At 41.7% G+C, this 25180-nt stretch overlaps 1 protein-coding gene across 1 annotated transcript in view; it reads right to left on the bottom strand.

Moving 5' to 3' along the window:
* LOC124795331 (syntaxin-6) overlaps positions 1 to 22348 on the bottom strand; it is a 174638-nt gene extending 152290 nt beyond the window's left edge. The window contains exons 1-2 of the mRNA XM_047259313.1: positions 22118 to 22348; positions 14909 to 15081 (exon numbers count right to left, since the gene is read on the bottom strand). Of these exons, the coding sequence (XP_047115269.1) occupies positions 14909 to 15081; positions 22118 to 22152 (208 nt within the window). The 5' untranslated portion in view covers positions 22153 to 22348. The remainder of the gene's footprint in view (positions 1 to 14908; positions 15082 to 22117) is intronic.
* Positions 22349 to 25180: the final 2832 nt, after the last annotated feature.

The following is a 25180-nucleotide window of genomic DNA, read 5'->3' as shown; positions in this document are numbered from 1 at the left end:
GCTAATAGCATAGGCACATAGGGAACACACACGACACAGATCTGTAAGTTCACGGTATTGGTGATAAGTTGAGAACACCGTCCCGAAACACATGTGCTACAGAACACCACTGTTTCCTGCGCATGTACGCCGACATCAGTATGGGATATGATCACCATGCACACGTACACAGGCCGCACAACGGGTTGGCGTACTCTGGATCAGGTGGTCGAGCAGCTGCTGCTGCTGCATAGCCTCCCATTCTTGCACCAGTTCCTGTCGGAGCTCCTGAAGTGTCGTAGGGGTTTGAAGACGTGCAGCGATACGTCGACCGAGAGCACCCCAGACGGGCAGTCCACTCCATTCGTCTGATATCTTCTGTTTCAAGGTACTCCTTCACGATGACAGCTCGGTGGGGCCGTGTGTTATCATCCATCAGGAGGAAGGTGGGACCCACTGCACCCCTGAAAAGTCGGACATACGGGTGCAAAATTACGTCCCGATACACCTGACCTGTTACAGTTCCTCTGTCAAAGACATTCAGGGGTGTACGTGTACTAATCATAATCCCACCCCACACCATCAAACCACGACCTCCATACAGGTCACATTCAAGGACATTAAGGGGTTGGTTCTAGTTCCTGGTTCACACCAGATGAAAACCCGGCGAGAACCACTGTTCAGACTATACCTGGACTCGTCCGTGAATATAACCTGGGACCACTGTTCAAATGAATATGAACTGTGTTCTTGACACCAGGCTTTACAGGCTCTCCTGTGACCAGGGGTCAGTGGAATGAACGTTGCAGGTCTCCGGGCGAATAAACCATGTCTGTTCAGTCGTCTGTAGACTGTGTGTCTGGAGAAAACTGTTTCAGTGGCTGCCGTAAGGTCCCTAGCAAGGCTACCTGCAGTACTCCGTGGCCGTCTGCGGCCACTGATGGTGAGATATCGGTCTTCTTGTGGTGTTGTACACTGTGGACGTCCCGTACTGTTCTGCCTGGACACGTTTCCTGACTGCTGGAATCGTTGCCATAATCCTGAGATAACACTTTGTGGCACACGGGGGGCCCGTGCTACGACCTGCTGTGTTTGACTAGCCTCCAGTCGCCCTAGTATTGTACCCCACATAACGTCATCAATGTGTTGTTTGAGCCATTTTCAACACACAGTCACCACTAGCACGTCTGAAAACGTCTGCACACATACTCGCTGAACCGTATTCTGACATGCACCAACACACCTCTGCGTATGTTAACTGTTGCCAGCGCCACCGTGCGACGATTGCAGGTCAAATGTACCGCATGGTCATACCCCTAGATGATTTAAACTCGCAAACCGCCCACCAGAGCGTTGTTCCACCATGTATCAGCATTATCCCTAATTTACGAGCATGAGTGTACATTTGACAAACATCTCTCATATCTAAAAAGCGGAGACATTTCTTTTATTACGAATCCTCAGCGCCACTTGTGTTAATGCTTAAATGGACCTTGAAAGATCTGGCTCTTCTGATCTGGCTCTTCTGATCAAGAGGATCTGGTACATCTACTCTTGTATCACATTTCTCCCCTTAGTGTGCTTAATTGCTTGCCGCTTATCGCACACCTTTCTGGCAACGCAACTGCCGTACTAACAACCATTTCCGTTTCGAAACTTACAAGTCGTACTTTCCCAGGTTAAGATACTAAAGAGAAATTTAAAAGTGGTCATTTTTGCGCTCACAGTTCTAATTTTTATCACAATTTTTTGCCACTGGCTAAGTTCGACGTTAGCGCTTTTGTCAATAAGCAGCAAACAGCATTACAACATATAACATACGGGGCAAATAAAAAATATGGAAACATCAAAAAACAACACATTATCATGCTTCATATGGCGTAGGAAGTCCGTTGGCATTAAAAACAGCTTCCAGTCGTTTCGGGAATACAGGTTCTATATGCCGATTTCAAAGGAATCTTACACGATTCTTACCAAAATAATAGCAAGTTCAGATAGCGATGATTGAGGTGGATAGCGATCGCGTATCCTTCTCTCCAAATTGGCCACAAAGGTTCAATAATATTGAGACCTGGTGACTGTTGGCCAGGGGAGATGAGACAGTTCATCTACGTTCTCACAAAACCAGTCCTGGGCGATGTGAGCTTTGCGGATAGGGGCCTTGTTGTCTCGGATTATCCACGTAATGCATTTACGCATTGAACGCATTGCACAGGTGCCGTCCGTGGTCAAATACAACGGCGCAACCTGAAGGGGTGGCTAGCATCTGCATTTATGCTAAAGCATGCAGTTCCATATTTTTGACCAAACCCTACAGATCCCCTGTGAAAAACAATATCACTTTCCGTAATTGATGATTACGATCAGGTCAAGGACTTTTTCACATGACAACTACGTGGTGGTAGTAGTTGCAACAAAACGCATTTACGAATGATAACAACAGGCGAGAAACAGCCAATAAAGCTGGTCATTGTCTCACGTGTGAGACTCCTACTAGCCTCGTGAAAATTACGTGTGTTGTCTCCAATTCAAGGGAAGTAATTTCGTAGATGTGTAGCAGGGAACTGAGGAAAGTGCCTTTGTACTTAGGAAATTGAATTCGGGAGGAGAGGGGTTCAAATCACCGTCCCGCCATCAACATTTAAGTGTTCCGTGGATTTCTTGACTCGTTAAAAGGTAATTCCCGCGTGGTTCCTTCTAACAGGGCACTGACAATTACATTCTCTCTTTGCAGCTAGACAACACAGTCTATTCTTTTTTGCTTTGGCACAACGGAACTTGTGTCATCTATGAGCAGTAAAATTGCGCAAGGAGCACTGAACATCAACCACACTAAACTATCCGTCATGCTTCATTGCAGGGCACAGAAGCATGATAGCTCAGGATGAAGACAGAAATTGGGAAGAGGCACAACTACAGAAAGACCAGGACAAATATTTCCACTTTGTGTAATGAATAGCAGCTCTCTTTACTTGTGGATATTTGCAAGGTAATACCTATAAGAAAGAGAAAATCCGATAGTACCGGATTAGAATATTAGGGGCGAACTTCTTGAGAACGTCGCATCTTACAGGGACACTACTAAGAAGCGATATGAAATTGGACGATCACGTCAAATCAGTATTCGGGAAGATGAATGAAAGAAGCAAGATTTATTGGAAGGGTTCTGGGAAAGTGCAATGCACCTGTAAGGGAAATCTAGATTACTGTTCCAGCGTTTGAATTCCTTGCCCATTTTTCTCTCGCTCAATACGTGAATTGAATAAGACAGAAGATCCCTATGTTGGTACGCAGTACCCTCCGCCATGCACTGCACACTTGCAGAATACATATCAGACGTACATTAGGACAGCCTGTCCAGCTGATACCTTGCCGAGAATCTACACACCTGCCCCAAACGGAAAATGCAAATTCCACGCGCTTTTCCATTGAGGTGTAACACGTATGAATGAGACAATAATAGGAAACTCAAGGGCAAATCCGAGACAAGGAAATAGTCACGCTTGCTTGTTTTCCGTGTCTGCAGAAATCCCATTCTCTTGAGCAACTGGTGTTCCGCGGAGCGTATCCTTTCCGCGACCCATATATCAAGTAGCCTTCGCGTGGAGTGCAACGCGGTTGAGGTGCTTGAGATACCAGACAACGCCGCGAACTAGTCACTTGCGACTGGTCTTCAAACACGATGAAGGATTCAAAGGGAATATCTAAAATTGCTATTGCGTTGCCCAGTACCGAAAAAACACTTTCCCAAAGGTCAGGCAGGCCTAAGTCTCAGTGTTACTAACAGTGTTTGCTATACGCCAGTTTTCATCGTTCTCTCTTTATTCACCGTCCTATAGACGAAAGATTCGTCTCTTCAGATGGTAAAAAAAGAACGCGAGTGTGGCCTTTACTAAATAAACAATCCAGTCATCAGCCTGATTTCATGATGTAAAAAAGTTTCTGGGTAGCGCCGATACTTCTGAATTTACGAGTTCAGCATTTTACCAGAGCATCATGTGGTTAGCGGAGCAAACAACGTCGCCACAGATGAACATTTGATAGACTTTCAGTAATAGTAAAAAATTTGTTAATGTGCAGCTCGGACCTTTTTCCTCGCCGAAATGCTGGGCGTTTCTTTCGAATCTCCCCCATTTCAACGGCTGATAGAAGTAAGTATTACGCCCCCTACGACGAAAATGTCCACGTACTTAAATATTGATTATCCTCCAACAGGAAGTGACAGTGTTGTTAAGACATAAAATTGCGACTTCGCTGCAGCGTCCCAAATGATTCATTTACAGCAAAAACTAAAATAGGCGAATAAATTGCGACATATGTTTCTATTATAAATGGAGACGGTTCAGAAACGGTTCGGTGAGTTTCTAGGTACTGTACTGGGAGTACACTAAAATGCATGTCTGAGAATTCTCGGCATAAATTTGAAGGTAACGGCAGAATTGTGCTCCGTAGTCCTACTAAATATTATTTGTCAAACATAAATGAAATTTAATGTTAATCGAACAATAACATATCGCCTAGTGTACAAAAAGCTGGGGCAAATCGCCAGTAGACTTCAGAGTTAGAAATAATGGCAAATTAGGCTACAGCTCGCATCGAAGTCTATTTCCTATAAATATTAGACCTCATGCATAGACCTACCTATTGTCTGTGTTCCCACGCATCATTCGCGAATGGAACAAAAAAAAAAAAGGGGGGGGGCGGGGCTTGATAGTGGTACCATGAGTAGCCTACACGCTACCTCACACTTGAAAGCGGCTTGCGTGGTTTGGATGTAAATATGCTTTCTCGCATCAAAATTCACACTGACCTTCTCGGGAATGTTTCGTGGAAATGTTTTCATCTTTGATGATGAAGTCCACACACTGGAGCAATGTGCTCGGGACGGAACGAAATGAATGCTTGGTGCGGGCTAAATCAGATTACCTTAAGCTTTCCTTGCGGTAAAACGCTGCAAATGGTGCTACGGACAACTTACGGGAAATACAATCCAATGTCCGCGCAGCAGCAAGGACGTGTGGGCCAAGAAGCGCATTCTCAGCCATATTACTTGCTACCGAACAATATGTTTCAGCAAATGCATCTTTTCTTACTCCCCAGGAGTATTGTTCACAAACCGAAAGAAAACCGCCAAATTCTTCTGCGTCTATTAGAAAGATAGTATCTGACCATTCGACTTGAATATGCCTTGGATGATGAAGTCGCAAGACATCTGATAATCTCTTATCCGAAAACACGTGTTTTGTGCTGTAGCTAGTGTTCTTGGCACTCGTTTTCTACAAGAGGCAAAAGTGAGTTTTGTCCGCAACTCAGTACAGAATAACAGTTTGACAAAACTGTCCAACATTTTTTTCAGTTGCGATTGAAGGTATGTATCCACCTTCCGCGAACGTGTGCAAACTAATTCGGCCCACACGGGACATAAAGGCCTCTTCCCATGCTTCTAATCAATGGAATCATATATGGCCTCCAGACGACGAAAATCGACCCCATCCTGCCAGAATAAAAACTATTGAGCCACAATTAACAGCTCCCAACACTCACCCTTCTGTTACCGAGTTATTTGTTGCAGTACCAATAGACAGGAGATTTTCTAGGTATAAAGTCTATCGTGGTAAGAACTTTATGACGGTCAGTGGCCAATGCCTCAAAATATACATGATGTGCTGGCAAAGTCTAGCGGCCGTCCTTGCTAGATCCAAACGCAAACCCTCAGATTCCTCAGCTCCATGACATGTTAAGCACAACAATGAAGAACTTTTGCAGCGCATTTGTAATCCGCACAATAGCGAATTTCGGAATAACGGATTAGACTGTATTAGGCTCTCATATGTCCACCTTACATGGACCGGAATACAGTTGTTCTCAAAACTCGCAAGGTACCTCTTGCAAAAGGGCAAGGACGAGACCCCCTAATATACAGCGACAGAAACAATTTCCGGAGTAGAGGGATATTTACCAGCATCATATTTCACTTATTAATTTGGTTGTTTCCAGTAGTTATACCGAAGGTTGAGTACGCACTGAAACTTCGCTCGCTTGTTAGTTAGTACCTTCACTTATGTGGTCGCCAACGTTCTGGTCATTCTTCCAGACGTTAAGAACATTCTTTCGTTCAAAAGACTGGAAGGTTGCACAGGTCACACCAATATTCAAGAAAGGTAGTAGGAGTAATGCACTAAATTACAAGCCCATATCATTAACGTCGTTATCCAGCAGGATTTTGGAGCATATATTGTGTTCAAACATAATGAATTACCTCGAAGAAAACAGTATTGACACGTGGTCAACATGGATTTATAAAACATCGTTCCTGTGAAACACAACTAGCTCTTTATTCAAAGTAAGTTCTGAGTGCTACTGACAAGGGATTTCAGATTTATTCCGTATTTATGGATTTCCGGAAGGCTTTTTACACTGTACCACACAAGCGGCTTGTAATGAAATTGTTTGCTTATGGAATATCGTCTCAGTTATGTGACTGGAATTGTGATTCCCTGTCAGAGAGGTCACAGTTCGTAGTAAAGTCATCGAGTAAAACAGAAGTGATTTCTGCCGTTCCCCAAAGTAGTGTTATAGGCCCTTTGCTGTTCCTTACCTACATAAACGATTTTGGAGACAATCTGAGCAGCCGTCTTGTTTGCAGATGACACTGTAGTTTATCGACTAATAAAGTCATCAGAAGATCAAAACAAACTGCAAAACGATTTGGGAAAGATATCTGAACGGTGCGAAAATTGACAGTTGACCCTAAGTAAAGAAAAGTGTGAGGTCATCCACATGAGTGCTAAAAGGAATCCGTTAAACTTTGGTTACACGAAAAATCAGTCAAATCTAAAGGCCGTAAATTCAACTAAATACCTAGGAATTACAATTACGAACAACTTAAATTGGAAGGAACACACAGAAAATGCTGTGGGGAATGCTAACCAAAGACCGTGTTTTATTGGCAGGATATTTAGAAAATGTAACAGACCTACTAAGGAGACTGCCTACACTACGCTTGTCCGTTCTCTTTTAGAATACTGCTGCGCGGTGTGGGATCCTTATGAGATAGGATTGACGGACTACATCGAAAAAGCTCAAAGAAGGGCAGCACGTTTTGTATAATCGCGAAGTAGGGGAGAGAGTGTCAGTCAAATGATACAGGATTTGGGATGGACATCATTAAAAGAAAGGCGTTTTTCGTTGCGACGGATTCTTCTCACGAAATTCCAATCACGAACTTTCTCCTCCGAATGCGAAAATATTTTGTTGACACAGATCTACATAGGGAGAAACGATCACCACGATAAAATAAGGGAAATCGGAGCTCGTACGGAAAGATATAGGTGTTCGTTCTTTCCGCGCGCTATACGAGATTGGAATAATAGAGAATTGTGGAGGTGGTTCGTTGAACCCTCTGCCAGGCACTTTAATGTGATTTGCAGAGTATCCATGTAGATGTAGATTGCATATGTTTAATAATACGAGGATGTAGGGCTTTATATAACATCAAGATGAACTTGCACGTAGGTCACATGACTAATGAGATACGGTACGAATTTATTCCATTAAGATTGATTAAAGCTTTTCTTTATGGGGCAACTAGTGCTGAGAATCACTCTTAGAATTAAAATGTCACAAGGATCACTTCCTGTGAAGCAGGCAACAAGTGACATCTGACAGTCGAATTCTTGAAACTATTTGTCATAAAGAAATATTTTAGTGGAGGCTGCCTGGAATAGACAAAGTTTGCAAATATTAGATTGGTTATAATTACTTATAGGTGAAGAGCATATACATAATACGCTTAATAGCCTACGGTGCATTCCTTATTCAAGATGGAGGAAGAGTATTAGAAGAGAGATCTGTCAATATGCAGGTGACTGAAGACTGAGCGCCATTTCATTTGAGCAGAAACGAGAGAAAGATGTCGGGGTTATCAATATATCATCCCTATCTTTGCCTGAGGCATTCTGGGAAACTCCTCCTCCTCGATACGAAACGAAGGACGGAAAATTAAGGTTCAATATCCTGTCGACGAAGAAGTCATTAAAATCGAAGCACAAGCTCGAATTGGAAGAGGAAGTCAGCCGTAGATTTTGAAATGATCTTAACAGGGTTAGGGAAATCACGGAAACCTAAATCTGGCTGGCTGGAAAAGGGTACGAACCATCGTTCTCGCGAGTACGAGTCCAGTGTCCTACCACTGCACCATCTCACTCTTTTCCGGATACGAGTTCGATTCGTAAAAAAGTGACAACTCGCCTGGTTTCACAGATGCCTCAAAGATTAGGAAGTTCGTAATATCAGAGCAGAATTACACAATTTTTTTACCACTAATTACAAATCTTACAAACCCAGAGTGAACTGTAAATGTACGAGTTCGCTGTAAAAATATCACGAGGAGTAGCCACACGGGGAAATTTTAATGAATAAAAAACGAGTATAGAGTTTAGCTCCGTGAGACAGAGCTAGCATGAAAAACTAGAAATTAGCTATCGACAATTCTACTTTCGATCTCCATCACAGCTGCTCGCCTTCCGCTACAGTATTTTGTAAGATGACTGTCTTTTAGCAACGAAGCTCTTCCCATACACAGCTCATTTACATGCACTATCAAACTGTGACAAAATTTTTGTGATAAGGAGTTATTATCGTTTCGATACTTGGTCTTTCCACGATTCCACTTATAAATTAATATTCACTGAAACACTGTTTTCATATCCCTTCATGCATTTTAAAATGAGAGGAAAAGCCTACATTGGAGATACATAATGACAAAAAAAGTGAAGCACCCACCAGACGAGGAGGTGACGAATTGAAACTTCACAGGTTGAGAGGTACACGATGTGATCAAATGTATCCGGACACCTGACTGAAAATCACTTACACCTCCATCGGTAATGCGGGAAGTCAATACGGTGTTGGTCCGACCTTAGCCTTGATGATAGCTTCCACTCTCGCAGACATACGTTCAATCAGGTGCTGGAATGTGTTTTGGGGAATGGCAGCCCATTCTTCACGGAATGCTGCACTCAGGGGAGGTATCGATGTCGGTCGGTCAGACCTGGCACGAAGTCGGTATTCCAAAACATCCCAAAGGTGTCCTATAGGCTTCAGGTCAGGACACTGAGCAGGCCAGTCCATTACAGGGATGTTATTGTCATGTAACCACACTGCCACAGGCCGTGCATTATGAACAGGTGCTCGATTGTGTTGAAAGATTCAATCGCCATTTCCGAATTGCTCCTCAACAGTGGGAAGCAAGAAGGTGCTTAAAACATCAATGTAGGCCTGTGCTGTGATAGTGCCACGCGAAACAGCAAGGGGTGTAGGACCCCTCCATTAAAAACACGACCACACGCTAACACCACCACCTCCGAGTTTTACTGCTGGCACTACAAACACTAGCAGATGACGTTCAACAGGCATTTGCCATGCCCACACCCTGCCGTCGGACCGCTACATCGTGTTCCGTGATTCGTCACTCCACACAGCGTTTGCCACTGTTCAATCATCCAATGTTTACGTTCCTTACACCAAGCGAGGCGTTGTTTGGCATTTACCGGCGTAATGAGTGGCTTATAGCAGCCGCACAACCATGAAATCCAAGTTTTGTCACCTCCTGCCTAACTGTCATACTACTTGCAGTAGATGCTGTTGCAGTCTGGATAGATGTCTGCCTATTACACATTACGACCCTCTTAAACTATCTGCTGTCTCTGTCAGTCGACAGACGAGATCGGCCTGTACGCTTTGTGCTGTACATGTCCCTTCACGTTTCGACTTCACTATCACATCGGAAACAGCGGACCTAGGGATGTTTAGGAGTGTGGAAATCTCGCGTACAGACGTATGACAAGTGACACGCAATCACCTGACCACGTTCGAAGTCCGTGAGTTCCGCGGAGCGCCCCATTCTGCTCTCTCACGATGTCTAATGACTACTGAGGACGCTGATATGGAGTCCCTGGCAGTAAGTGACAGCACAATGCACCTAATATGAAAAACGTATGTTTTGGGGGGTGTCCGGATACTTTTGATCACATAGTGTACATTATGTTATCTCTCTGATTACAAATTCGAGTCAAATTGACAAAGAACTCGGCAGTATAATCCCACATATGAATATGACGGTGCGCTCTCTAAGGCATAGATGCACACATTGACTAGGTTGGCACTAGTGTCTTAATGCTGTCGTACCCTTTGTTGATGCAAGCTGGCCAGCAACTGTTGTAACTGGTCCTTGATATCCTGGGTACTGGCGCTAGGGCGGAGTTTACGACCGAGCTGGTCCCACGCATTTTCCATTGGGGACAGATCTGGGGATCTTGCTGGCCACAGTAGTACCTAAACATCACGCAGACACTTAATAAAGACACGTGCCAAGTGTGAGCACTGTACTGTTGAACAATGGCACCACGATATTAACGCATAACACATGAGGATACAGGACGTCACTGACATACCATTGTGCTGTCAGAGTTTCCTCAGTCACTATCAGCCGTGACCTGAAATCATACACGATGGCACCCCACGCCGTGACGGCAAGAGTACTACCGCCGTGCCTCTCTGAAACATTGGAAGGATGGGAACTCTCCACAGCCACCGCCATACTCGCTGACGACGGTCATCCGAAATAATGCAGAGCCGCTCTTCCTGATTTATGGAAAGTGTCTATGGAACCAAACGGCGAGGTCATCAGTCCCGCGATTCCGAAGGTACTTACTGAATAAAGAGCGTCCGCTAAAAGTGGATTAATCGTCAGGGGAGTCAAATTACAAAATAATGAAGTTAAAACACGCACAGTAAAAAGCATAAAACGTGAGACCAAATCTAGAAACTGGAAAAAAGGGCGGTCTTTCCATGGAAGAGTAATCGTGGGTTTGCAGACCGATAAGACATGAAGAGAGGTCCCAACCACAACCACCCTGCCCTCGCTCCCGGAGTAAGGCAAAACCTTACATCTAGAAATAAAAACCACTTTCAGAGAGGAGACTGAGGACCAGTTCAGCCATTCCTTAATCGTCTGCTAATATTAAAATTAAGATATCGGGAAGACTAAACTTAGCACGAAGGGCCAAAAGAAGGGGACATTCCACCAATATGTAGGACACCGTCAGTCTGGCTCCACAATCACACTGCAGGAGTGGTTCGTTACGCAGGAGGAAACAATGGGTGAGCCTGGTATAACCAATGCGTAGACGGCATAAAACAGTGGACTCCTTCCGAGAGGAGCGGCATCCTGGTCACGGCATCGCTCCAAGCGCAGCCGTTTGTGTTGTGGTGTTAACGGCATCCTAAACATGCTGGTCCCCGACCAATGGTGCGGGAATACAAAATGTTGCTGGCAGTCCACTACTTGTTCTCGGATGGTAAGAGCAGATGTCAGGAGGTTATGATGTGCTTCGTGCACGGTATGGCGATCCTACCTCGTCAAGATTAGACATGGTCGATTGGAGCATCGACGACGACTATGCCGATCCTTAAGTTCCCCTGCGTTCCAACGTTGGGCCACTAACATATCCGAATGCCCCAGAAAGATGGCTGCTGCACAATTGGACCAGCAGGCCAAATGGAGACCCCCAATGCGGCATTTTCCACACTCTGTCCGGTGCTGATAATGCTGTCTAACACGAGTACGTGGCATCTGGGTCCTTCGCAACTGCCATTGAACGTCTAACGCTTTCGTGCGCCTCCCTTACCCTACGAGAATGGTAACAGCACTAAAAACGAACAACACTAATGTTCTCTGGTGGCGGTTCTGTCACACAGAACTGCAACTGTAATAATTTACATAGACTTCAAGGGTATGTACGTGTACGAAGTTACATTATCATCCAACCATGTCTTCGGGGTGCTTGACTGTTCTCGTTAGCCGTGTATACTCTCTGTGATTCTAGTTGTGTTGATAAATCATAAATCTTTAACAAAGACACTTTCTTCAAGGTTACAAAACGTCATCGATTGCTGGTGTTTCCTCGCGTGCTGAAACGTTTTAGTACAGTAAGTTGTAAACACAGACATTAATTTCACGTTAATGCAATCTTGACACGTTATTTTACGAAAGTTTATTTTGACTTGTTTGTGAAAGATACCAAGGTAAGTCTAGGAGAAATATTTTATTGGTGTTGTATACTACGAACCCAAACCCACATCCCCACCGAGGACGTTAACGCACTACAGCATGCTGGCACTCGACTCAGAAGAAGTCAATTTTATTAATGGTAGCGGAAGATACTTTCAGCAGATTTGGCCCGTAGAGGTAAGACAGGTGGCGGCGCAGCAAAGTTGTTTATCTTTAAAAAATGGGGGCAATGACCGTTCTTGGCTGCCAAATCTCTTCGCAGTGTCCCATGGAGTGGGAGCATGCTACACTGCTGATTGTGATCCGTTCGAATGGAAACGTTAATCTCAGGGCCACGCTTGGTGTTATTCTAGAGGAGTAACTAAGCTGTGTGCCGCCTCCGCGTTTCACAATTTTGCGTCCTCTCACCCAATGCATCCACCACACGTCACAAGGAACTCTACATATTACTGACTGTGATAAGACAACTTCAAACAAACTCTTGCCCACGACGGAAATGCGAGATTCCTGTATCTGACCCAAACGCTCAGTACTAATTTTTGAATACAAAGAATTAAATAAGATCAACTCCATGTTCTGAATTTGTGAGTATATGTAAGTATGTAATCCCCCCCCCCCCCCGAAAGACAGTACGACTAGTTACAAAGTACGATAAACGGATTGACAGGCTGAAGTATATTTTCACGCGCGACTGCCGTCCCCTGTGAAGAGACTACAGGAGAGATCCCAAAGCGTCAGCAAATCATCAAATGCAATTTTCAGGTTTCGGAACGTTATTTCCCTGTTCTCTAGTTTGCATCGAGCAACTACATAGAACAGCACCGCGAATGACCACAGACTGGTTTGACTAGCGAGAGGATACGGAACAAATGTTGCAAAATTTAAACTAGCAGACGCTTCAAAAGAAAAAGAAATAAACCAAATATCTATGAAAGCATACTCCGAAAATTCCGAGATTTGCTTGCCACATAGAAGTCAACAAATGTCTTTGAACCTCTTACATATTGTTCGTTTAGGAACAGTAAGAGAAGAATCACGCCTGCAGCAGGTTGCTTTACCCTTGAATCAAAAGAGACGAAACTTCAACTGCCCCTATCCTCCGTACACAAAAAATACTTCGAACTTTAATCCTGCTCTGTCACACAAGTAGACGTATCACCCCGAAGAAAGGCGGAGCATATAATGGATAATGATTAGTAGCAAGTGGACTCAGAACCATTCATCGTGAATTCTCAAAACTATTTCCATCATCAATCAGTGCTTCGGTACGTAGACTGGAACTGAATGGTCAAGAAGAGCACCTAAGAAGATGCAAACACGGGAAACAATATAATAAGTTCGAGAACTATATAGTACCCACCACACCACACAGTTTTCACTTTGGTTGGCGAAACGAAATGCGTACATTTCAGCAGTGGTGGTGGGGGAGGGGGTGGATTTAGGGGAGGGGACCGAACAAAGAGATCATCGGTCCCATCGGATTAGGGAACGATAGGTAAGGAAGTCGGCCGTGCCCTTTTCAAATGAACCATCCCGGCATTTGCCTGAATCGATTTAGGGAAATCACGGAAAAACTACATCAGGATGGCCGGACGCGGGTTTGAAGCGACGTCCTCCCGAATGAGAGTCCAGTGTGATAACCGCTGCGCCACCTCGCTCGGTGAACATTTCAGCTGTAGGAATATAATGTCCACTTCCGCATCTCATTTCAGTTCACAACATATTCGTAATGGCTCGAACGTCGAAATCGATTATGGTAGCGAGAATGGCTAATTAAGTATTTCCTACTGTCATGCAGCAAAAATTTTGTCATTTTATGGCTGCAGAGTACTTTGCGGCTCCTAGAAATGTTTTCCCCTACAGCTTCCAACGACCTGCTATACGTTAGATAAACTGGATTAAAAACTGGTGACAATGGTTTGTCCGCTGTATGGATCGTTAACTGCTACATTATGTCCCGTGCACATCAAAGATAAAAGAAAACAGGCAGTAAAAGCAAGTGACGCTTTTAAAAACAATTACACTTTAGATTCTCTCCATCAGGTCGTCCTCTTCTCTCGTCTTCTGTTCTCTACTCTTTACTACAGTTTTTCGTTTAGATGTTCCGTCGTCGCGAATCAGAGGACAAGAAGGTTGGAAGGAGGCTGGCGTTGACTGGATGATGAAACGCACGCTCTGAGGAGACGGCAGAATACTTAAAATTAGTACGCCGATATTAAAAACTCGTTATCATTCAACTATTTCGCTTGGTCTTCGAGAGAGTGATATGAGTCTCTTCTCTTTCTCGATTATTCATGGTCTCTCTTTCTCGATTATTCATGTGTCTACGTACTGTCATTCAACTTGTGGCACTATGACGGTATTATGCATCAAAAGTATTTTTTCTGTTCCATTTCTGTCATCACATACAATGAACGTCGCACACTAGCAAACACCAAGGGTAATCTAGCTGCAAACTACAGAGTCTCTAGTCCCCATAAGAAGTCGTAAAAATATTTAAAGACTATAAATGAACTATAATTTTGCAAACAATGATTGTCTAAACAATCGCTTCAGGTATCGCTATTCTTCCGTTGAAATATTCTACGCTCAACCGCAATTAATAGAGGAAACACCGTTTCTCAAATCTTTCACAGAAGAATGTGATATACTGTATTGCAAGACGCAATATAAAAGAATTTTTCGAGGTTAGTTCAAAAGATCTCGTCACAGCATGGATGCTACGTTTGTGGCAGAAGAGAAAACGCTATTCGGACATTAGTAATTCTCTCAAAATAAAATTAATAAGAAAAAGGAAAGCTGTATACTAAAACTATTTCATGTTGCCAAGAAACTTAATTCATTCAAAAAGGATATCAATAGTATCTTCCAAATCTTCTAGATCCCATTCAATGCTGCGAAGCGCATTTCGTAGTTCTGTTGTAGTCCATTCCAATTCATCTTTTGATACACTGTTACCTGGGTCATCATGTAGCTCAAGCCAACGACGATACAATCCTCTCGTTTTGTTTAAAGCTTTGCATACTTCACTGTAATAAATAACTTTATTAAACAAAATATGGAAAATATATCATGTACTTCTAAGGTTATATATATATATATATATATATTTATATTGAGGCAATGACAAATATGTTCACTCCTGTCAATCTATAGTTAATCAGTTTTAGCTACTCTGTTCATTTCCTTTCTTGTTTTACAGTGCTATTAAGATATTTTTCCGTATTATAAATTTTGTGGCCTGAACATTACAGAACTATTTAAGTTCGGCCTTTTTTTATAGTCTGATTACAATAATGCTTTCAATATTGATAAAGTATTAATGAAACAGTGTGCTACAAGTAACTTACAACCTATAAAAGCTACAGCATTAACTGCCTTATTTTAGTTGTTTTGTCGTGGAATGAGATACAAAAACTACATCCAAGAGCCTGTCTGTTACGCGATCCACGCAATAATCAGATAAAATGTGTTTCTTTACCTGGAAACAACAGCACTGACGGAAATGGAAAGTGTTAGACCATGAACACCTTGACCAGACGCTACCAAACTAATACTCCAGTATTATGCTCATGGCGTAGGATATGTTGATTAAAATCCCATTCTTATGCGCGCTTGTTTCCAGTACAGAAAAAAGGCATTCTTACAGATGAAGGATGGTGTGAGCACATGATGGCTGTTCGGTGTGTCTAACGTTACTGGAACTTTTCAGTCGGAAATCACAATACAGTATGCCGAACGGATATGTTCGAGCAGTTCAGGCGTTGAGAGAGGTCGAATCATTGGCATGAGGAACACGGAAGTATCATACCGACAGACCACAGAGGCAACTGACTGTACTGGAATTACCGAAAAACAAGTAGAGACGTGACGGACTCACGACAGCAGTGTGGCAAAGAGCAAAGAGAGCAGAGACAGGTTCTTCCAGAAGAAATATACCACGAGAATATTGTTTTATTGGATGACAACAGCTGGAATACGGGTAAAGGGTGATAGTAGAGTCGCCACGAAACGCCAGAAACAAATTTCTGGAAACTGGGTTAATATCTCAAGTTGCCATGGGTCGTTTACCGTTAACACTATACCACAGATAACAGCAACATTTTTGATGTAAGGCCACAGTAAAACTGGGACACTGAGTAGCATCCTCTCGTGCTCAGCGATGAGCCTAACTTCTGTTTGTGGTGGTCAGATTGACGCCAACGTGTCCGTAGGCCGGAAGCAGAGATCCTCGAGAAGCGTACCACTTCAACTCCTGGAAATGTGGGGAGAGCCACTGAATATGAAAACAGGAGTGATTTGGTAGTAGTTGGAGGGAAGTTGCATGCCCGTGAATATGTGGCAGAAATGCTACACCCTGCTGTCACATCCCCGCAGGATAATGAAGATCAGGAAATGCAGATCACACCACAAACGCCTCCAAGAAGGTACGATTCCTCCGCTGGCCTGCCCAGTTATCTCATTTGTTACCCACAGGTCATGACTGGGATGCGACGAGATGACATACTTCCATACGAGCATCCAGCCAGAAATCTTCATGAACTGACACAGCATCTGTGTCTGGCATAGTAAGAAACTCCTGTAGATGACATTCAGAGGCTGTGTGCTTCCAAGCCACAACGAATACAAAAACGTATTCTTATCTATGTTTATATTGTTGTTGAAGGACATCGGTTCCGAATGGAATGAAAATTTAATCTTTTATTATACGTTTTGTGATGAGCATCTCTACAAGTTTGAGAAATATCGGACTGGTGCTTCAATATGTAACACTTTCACATTTTCGTCAGCGTAAATTTACAGGTATTGTTCCGATCTCATCTGGACAGACATATATGTTGGCATTCTATTTGTCGTGAATCAATACTTGAGTGCATAAAGACTGACAATCAAGTATCGTCCAGAGTTTCCATAGTCAACTGCACTTAATGCCACTGACTGTGGCAAGCTTGTCAGTGTCATTCTCGCTTGAGGAGATGCCACTGTATTCGCAGAAACTGTTCACAAACCTCTTTATGGATTCAGGACAATTCCGGTCCGAAAGGCGTAACCTTAATCCCTTTATGGTGGAAAGCATGTAGTATCTTGACGTAGTAGGCCCATGGTGATCTATAAACATCACAGCAGTACATTCAGAAGTTATGAATCCTTTACATAACAGTAGGAGACAACACGTGTCGTGCCCAATGCTCGTCTGCTAACGCATTTCAAAATATTCTGTGATTTTACGCACTTGTTTGTAGGTCTTTCAGGTGTGGTAACCAGGTTCATTTCTTGTTACTGATATCGCCTGCAAACCGCGCAAATTCCTCATAACATGATGTATTGTCTCCATTTTGAGATATGGCTGTTTCAAAAAATGAAGATGATAGTCTCAAAACCCTAAAACCAGCCTTCCTGCCCATTTTTCTAGCCTTCTCATTTGTCAGTTTCCGCTCCGAATCTCAATTGTTGGGATAAACGAACAGTCAAAACTAAAAAAAAAAATAATAATAAATCTCCCACATACAGCCAACATTTAAAAGAATTCCTTACTGTGAATTAAATGCAATTTATGTCTATTAAAAATAGTCAATTAACACGTTAACAAACGTGTATTGAAGGTATAGAAAGTCTGAAGAAGAATTGTCGGATTCTTTATAAGACTCATTTTTGAACACTGGCACTAAATGAATGATTTACACGTAAGAAAAACTTGTACATGCACGCTCCCGCTTAGTATTAAGTTATTGATAGAACGATCAGGAGCGGATACGTCTCCCCGGTTTTAGGATTCGAGAACCCATACGGGGTACTGGGCGATTATCCGTAGGAGGGAGCAATAGACTGGTAATTGCATGGACTGGTGTAATTCTTGCTAAATTCGATAAAGATTCATTATTGCTTCAATATCTGTGTCAGTGCATTGACTAACAGACCAGATTTCACCTACCAGACAAAGATAAGTAGCCATGGTATACTGAATTTGGTGCCACAGTGCGCAGGATCAATTTTCCCATGCTCAAAAACAGGTTTCTTCGTTGCTGGGAAAGAAGCTTAACCTCCCAAGCTCCACAGACCTGTCGATGGCTTGCAATGTTAGACTTTGTAGTTGAAAAATTTGCTCCCTCAATGTATGAATCAATCTCAAGGCAATTTCATCAAGACAATATGGCTAGATACAATGTCTTGCTCAAAATCGTCCTTACTGCCTTCCAAACTTGTGTAGCATTGTGGAATAGTAATTCAGAAACTCATTCCAAGATCTTTCCTTGCTCTATGTGTACAGTCATATGAGGGGTGTGAGAAAAGTAATTTGACTGACAACATTGCGAGAAATCTGGCACGCTGTTTTGTTCTATTTGGGTAGACAGGTGCGTTCATTCCTTCCAAATGTTCGGTCCGAGTTTCAGCTACGTATAGCCATCACGTGATTTTTGATAGCGCCATCAGTGAAGCTGTGTTTTTGTTGTGTGTTCCGAAACTGGAAAAGCGGAATTTAAAGCAAAGCTATGCCATCAAATTTTGTGTTAAACTTGGGGAATCCACGAGTGTCACCTATGAAAAGTTGAAATAGGCCTGTGGGAAACATTCCTTATCAAGAGCGCAACTTTTTTTGGAAAGCCGAGAACACGTTGAAGATGAATCTAGCTCAGGGAGACTTTCAACTTCAGAAATCGACGAAGACGTCGAAAGTGTGCGTTCTCTTGTGACATCAGACCGTTGTTTAACAATAATGATTATGGGTGACCTGTCAAACACTTTCACCATATATCAAATTTTTACCGAAATTTTGCACATAAGAAAGGTTTGTGCCAAAATGATCCCGGAAAAATCTCACAGCCGAGAAAAAGGGCAATTTAAGAAACATGTACATTTTTCTTCTTGACAGTATTTCCAATGACCACGAATAGTTGAGTGGTGTGATCACAGATGATGAATTCTGGATTTTTAGTACGATCCTGAGACAAAGTAGCAAAGTGAGAAGCAGTGGCACACAGAGACATTTCCTCAACCGAAAAAGCTCGAATGAGCAGATCAAAACAATGCAGATTAGTTTTCTTTTATTAATTTTTATTATTATATTATTATTTTGATAAGTAGGGGTATCGCGTGTAAACAATTTGTTTCACCAACCAACCGTTTTACAAAGATGTTCTTGAAAGGCTGAGGAAACGCGTGAATCGAGTACGACTGGCCACCGCTGACAAGTGGGCTGCACGCTCCAGGCCACACGGCCATTTCCATTACTGAATTTTTTAACTCAAAAGGATTCCTGTTGTTCCACAGGTCCCTACTCACTTTATCTGTCAATGGACCTTTTCTCTTTTCCCGAAATTGAAAAATGCCTTAAAACGACGTCATTCTGGGACTCTGGAGAAAATAAAAAAAAAATGTGACCGACATGTAAAAGGCCCCACCACTAACTTAAGCTTTTCAGCACCATTGGTGTATAGCTGCCCTCCTTCATGGACGATTTTTCAGTCATTCGACTCCAGAGGCAGGCGGTTACTGAGCCTCATAACACACACACAACGCGATGAAGTCTTCCACTAGGGGTTCCGCGACCTCTTTAAGCACTTTTTCATCCAGTGGGTCACATCGTAGCTGGTATAAAGAACACACAGTGATCTTGATTTGTGCAGGAACCTCAACAACTGAAAGCCAGTGCGAGAACTAGGAAACAGTGATACGTTTCACTAACAAACATATCCACTCCGCCTTTAATCTCTTCTCTAGTAAGTTCATGTTGCCTATGGAGCTATTAGTCTCTTAGATGTGTCAGTGGCTTTTAAATGGGTTCTGGTAAGCACATGCAAAATAGTTTCTTGTTCCTAGAGCTTCTGTAACTCCACATGTGTTCTGAATCCAGTTATGTCCTGTTGTCATAAGGAAGCCATATAAATAGTCATGTTTTTCCTTTATTTTTTATCCCTCATCATTTACTTTCACCGAAAACAAGGAGGGGAAAGAGTTTCTCTCAATGGTTGGCGAAGAAAAAGTTGGACTGCTTAGTTCTCTAATAGTTATCGACGTTCATAACAGACTTCATTGACCTGCAACATCCGACACTCTTGAAGCCTGAATCTTTCGACCCCCCCCCCCCCCTTTTGATTTTAGCAACAACCTACACACCAAAGTAGTTTTAAAGAAGCCTTTCCGCCCAAAGTAGTTCCGGCGTTGCCTCTATGTTTGCTTGTGCGTCTGCTGGAGCACTGACATGAAAAGCGAGGGGTTTCACAATGGAACTAAGGTAGGTCCAGAAAATAGAGTCTTTAATTCTTCTGCACTTTTTCCTCTCAGAGGAAAAATGGACAGTCTGCATTTCATATCACATATTTTTTCTCCATCAGCTGATACAGGATGAGGTACACGAACATCTCCCCGGTTCGTGAGAAACTGTCTCGTATCGCCAACAAGTCGCTGGTCTTCGCACGCTAATAGGGCCTCTGGCAATTAAAGAAATGCGTGATCCTTGTATTTCTCTACAGATTTTGGAAACTATTTTTGCATCTCAATTTTCCGTTCCGTCTGTTAAGGTTTTCCTAGTATTATCAGACGTATTCACTTCAATATTTTTCAGTTTATATATATATATATAAAAATGAGGTAAGTTACTGTTATTGCCTGTTGGCTTCAGCACTGGTATTACAAATTCGATTGTTAGATCTACATACAGCCGTTGCTTTTCTTTCTCATGTTTAGTCTAATTTAAAACTCGCGACAGTGAAATAATATGCAATGATTCATTTATTCGTTGACATCGAAGCATGTACAACGCAAGCAGGCGTTCACGTGAGTCATATTGATCGAACATACCTGTTTCACTTTTGCTTCTACGCAACTACTACATTTAGCTCGCTCTTTTTGTCTGACATACTGACACGGCAGAAATCGCTTTGTCGCAGAGGCTTCACATAATTCCACTGTGCATTATTTTGCCCATTTTAAATCGAACAACATACGTTTTTCTGGAATTTAAACTTATGCTATTTATACAAGACACTTCCTTGTTCTCGAATTGGCGTGAAAAGAAATTCCAGAACGTCACTATCCGTATTTTTAAAGCACAAACTTCGGCGCACTCATTATCATTCGTGCATAGACAAGATGCTTCGGCGTCTGATTAACGTCAGGCAATTGATTTAAACAGAAAATAAACGAGTAGAACCCGTCTCATTGTTGGCTGTCAGAGCATAAATGACAAAGCCGCGGGGTTCCAGCCGGTGCATAGCGGCTGGAATGTGAGGGTAAATCTTTTTCGGGTGCCAAGGTGGAAAAAACCTTCAGTATAAGCGACGACTTCGTAATGAATGTTTTACACTTGAAAAAAGAAGTGCCTGGGCTTGTTCAATGCTGTATTAATACAATACACAAATTGTAAAGTGTTGTATTGTTTTAATGGAAAAGTACAAAAGTGAACGTCAAGATGTCTCGGAAGATCCACAATATTGAATTACTGGAACAATGCAGACATCACACTCACTTTGCCTTACGAATACCATAGAAACAAAAAACACTCTGTACTTTGATCTAAATCATAGAAAGGGCTTTGTAAATGTCTGATGTGCGCTTTTTGACTTAGCAAACAAAAATCGTAGAAAAAAGAACGAAGGAATTTGATGGGCACTGTTATACGCATAGCACAATAACTATTGAGAAGAGAAGAAGAAACTCAGAAGCATCTATTTCTTCCTTGCATATACACATGTGACAGACAGGAATGTGAAATACCGTAGGGTATTTTGCTTTGTCGCTGAAACTTTTCAACTACAGTGATTTGTAACGAACCGTCTGCGTTGGGATAAATCTTTAACACGTAGGCACATTCACTAAAAGGAAAGAATTTTATCGTCTGAAATGCTTTACTAGTAGATCGCTACGGAGACCAGAGAAGTTTCAAAATTCTGATTCTTCCCTGGATTTCGAAAACTTTTTCCCGCAGCGCCGGCTCAATGCAATAATTAATTTATGTCGTATTAGTAATAAGAAACTAAAAGACAACAAATATTACTGTTAAACAATGCTTATTAGTGTGAGTGCAGGTGACCTACGGAAAAGATACAGTTAATTATATTTACTCACTCTTTGACTACAAAGAATGGATCTTCAAGGGTCATGTCAGCTTTCAGCGACACTCATTCAAGAGGCTTCTGATGTGGAATTCGGTCTGTATACACGCGTTTTCACTCATGAGGCTTTATTTAAAGCACACAGTTGCATCAATGCGAAGTCAGCTGTATACTTAGCACCTAGACACCCAAACAACCACCGCACATTTCGCACCTTCATCGACTAGAACAACTATATTCTGCTATATCAGAGAGGTTCGTTGCTGAGCTTGACAGCAAAGTGTTGTGATACCAACGTTACAAAAAAGAAACTCTTACATAACGCAGTGCACTTACATGCTAAATTAGAGTGGCATAAATGAGGTTTTTAACGATGGTTCAAAAGTTGCTTATGGAAATATGTATTAACCTTCCAGTCTAGGCTAATGTTGGTAATGTAGACAGGAGATAACATCTTTGACCGTAGATACATGTATCGAAGAGCGATTAGAGACGCGGTAATAAGGAATTTTGTAATGAGGAAGACGTGGGTATGTGGGAGTTCTAGTGCAGGATTGCCGTGTATCGGTAATATTTTTCCTCTCTCTTCCCTTCACATAAGTTTATTTGCATCGATTTAGCCATAAGTACAAACATTAAACGTTGCCTTTAAATAGCGTAGGAAAACGAACAAAAGTCCAAAATTAGAGGTGTTGTTAAGTTTTGGGATCTACTTTTCTCTCACCATTAGTAAAAGAACGTCATCCCGGATAAAGGGATACTTTAATGTCCACCGAACAATTATATACTCGATATGCCTAATGTTGTGTAAAAGGAATAGTAGTATTGTATGAATGATGCCAAAAGAGAGATTTCCCATAAACAGTTTAGCAGCACAGTATTTTAGCGTATGTTTTACACCAATTAAAATGTTTATGGTCATGAAAAATTATGAAGGTGCTTCCCTCGAAGTTCAGCTTCGCAATTTCTGTACATCTTTCGTTCATCTAGTGATTTAAAACATTTCATGTGTGATACTATCAGTTTTTGGAACTTTAAGGGAAACGCCCACGTGTTGCACACAAAGTGTTATATAGCAATAAATTTGCTTCTAATCGTGTGGTTTTCATTTTCGTTCGTGTGGGGGGGATGGAGAGGGGAGAATGTGGTCAGTCATATTTGTCAGTTTTTAAAACATACGCCTAATAAGCTAATTTGCTATGCTGCAGTTTTATTGATAATTTTATTTTAGTATAAATGACATATTGCAAAGATTCACATTAAGTTTGCTGTTGGTTCTGGTACCGAATGGTTACTTTAAATATCCCCTTTGTCTAGTAACTCGATGGTATTTAAGAAACAGGACAAATTATTATATGAGAAGGTTTGTAAATAAATAAAAATAAAATAACTACTCTTGAGTTGACTCTTTTTATTTCATGTATGTTTCATAATGGTGGTGTATAAGAGTGCCAGGTTATTATCAGTGCTACAGAGGTTTATATCACACATAACAGTCTGATGGATATAGGCTTACATTTAGGAACTTACGTATTCAGGAGAAATTCTCAAGAATTAATGCTACTGAACAGCATGAAGGAAAATATGCATGACTTGTTTTAGAGTTTTCTAATGTATGGCAATATATTGTAATTCCATAACTTTTGATTAAGAATAACTGTTACATGATATTTTTGTGCCACAGAACATAAATACATAATAGTGCTATTTTCTGATACCACTGAAATTATCCAGCATGAGACACGTGGGAAGAAAGTATCTGTTTATAACAGATTATGTCATATAAGAAACAAAAGTTCATAACAGTTTCTCTTTGAGTTATATTTGTGAGTGAAACTATCATAACTGTTCTACAACTATAATTATTTAAAAAAAAATTGCAAAAATTTAGTTAGGGCCTACTTCCATCAGGTGAACGAATGTTAGTATTTTATGATTATTTGTTTAAAAAGTGCTGTTCAGTATTGTTTCAATTAATGTAGAGTAACACAAACAAATTGGGCACCAGACAAAAGAGCATTTTGCTTCATTATAAAAGATATGTGTTTTGTGGTACTGTCTTCTATATCAGCTACTAAAGTTAAGAAAGTGCAGAACAAAAGAATGTAATCCCAACTGCAAGAACCTCAAAGCACACACAAAAAAATTCCCTCATCAGTTGATAGTAGCCTGCAATGGCTGCTTCTGCATATTAACTCATAACTTGCCATTGTCATTGTCATCAATGTGAAGAATGGTTAGATGTGGTTCTCAATGCTACTATAACATCACCTGTGAAAAACTGCTGCTACATACATACATACATCCATTTGAACCTGGTTACTGCACACTCTCTCTCTCTCTCTCTCTCTCTCTCTCTCTCTCTCTCTCTCTCTATCTACAGTATTTCTTCTATGCCACCACATTTCATAAACATCTACTCTCTTCTTGTCTGAACTGTCTGTCATCCGTGTTGCACTTTCGTACAAGGCCACACTCCAGACAAATATCTTAAGCTATAATCAGCAGAAATACTATAGATAAAGAGATTATAGTAAGCTTAATTTTCATTACTCTGACTGTTTTTTATCAGAGTACCTAAATTCATCTGTGCCAAAAATAGTGAAGGTTGTTCTCCAGAAACAAGCTCTGAACTGATCAAATATGAATGTTCCTAAATATAAACTAGCAAAGGATAAATGGCGTTCTATGTACCTGGTGAAATGGTCCAATGATGTATGGAAAGAGTTCTATTCCAGCCTGTTGAGACATTACGTTTATTGCTGCTCTGTCACAGAAACCCAAAAGGTAGTTAAGCATTGTCAAAATGGAAGTAACCCTAGACTGAAGCTCCCACCAAGTCTTATTAGGCTCAGGCACAGTATACACAATCTAAACCTGCCTTGTAAAGCTATTAATCTACAGATTTTTAAGGAAAAAGTATAACTTTTAAAACTGAAACTAATAATCTTAGGAAGCAGATTAACAACAAAGCAATGAAGCACTCCGATAATATAAGTAAAGCATCCTGGGAGTAACAATCAACCCTTATTATAAATACACAGCTTGAGACCCCATACCACCTCACCCAAGGTGC

This window comes from Schistocerca piceifrons, chromosome 4 (genome assembly GCF_021461385.2).
Source record: "Schistocerca piceifrons isolate TAMUIC-IGC-003096 chromosome 4, iqSchPice1.1, whole genome shotgun sequence".
Classification (NCBI taxonomy): Eukaryota; Metazoa; Arthropoda; class Insecta; order Orthoptera; family Acrididae; genus Schistocerca; species Schistocerca piceifrons.
The sequence above is the reverse complement of the archived record's forward strand: the minus strand, read 5'-3'. Positions and strand labels throughout refer to the sequence as shown.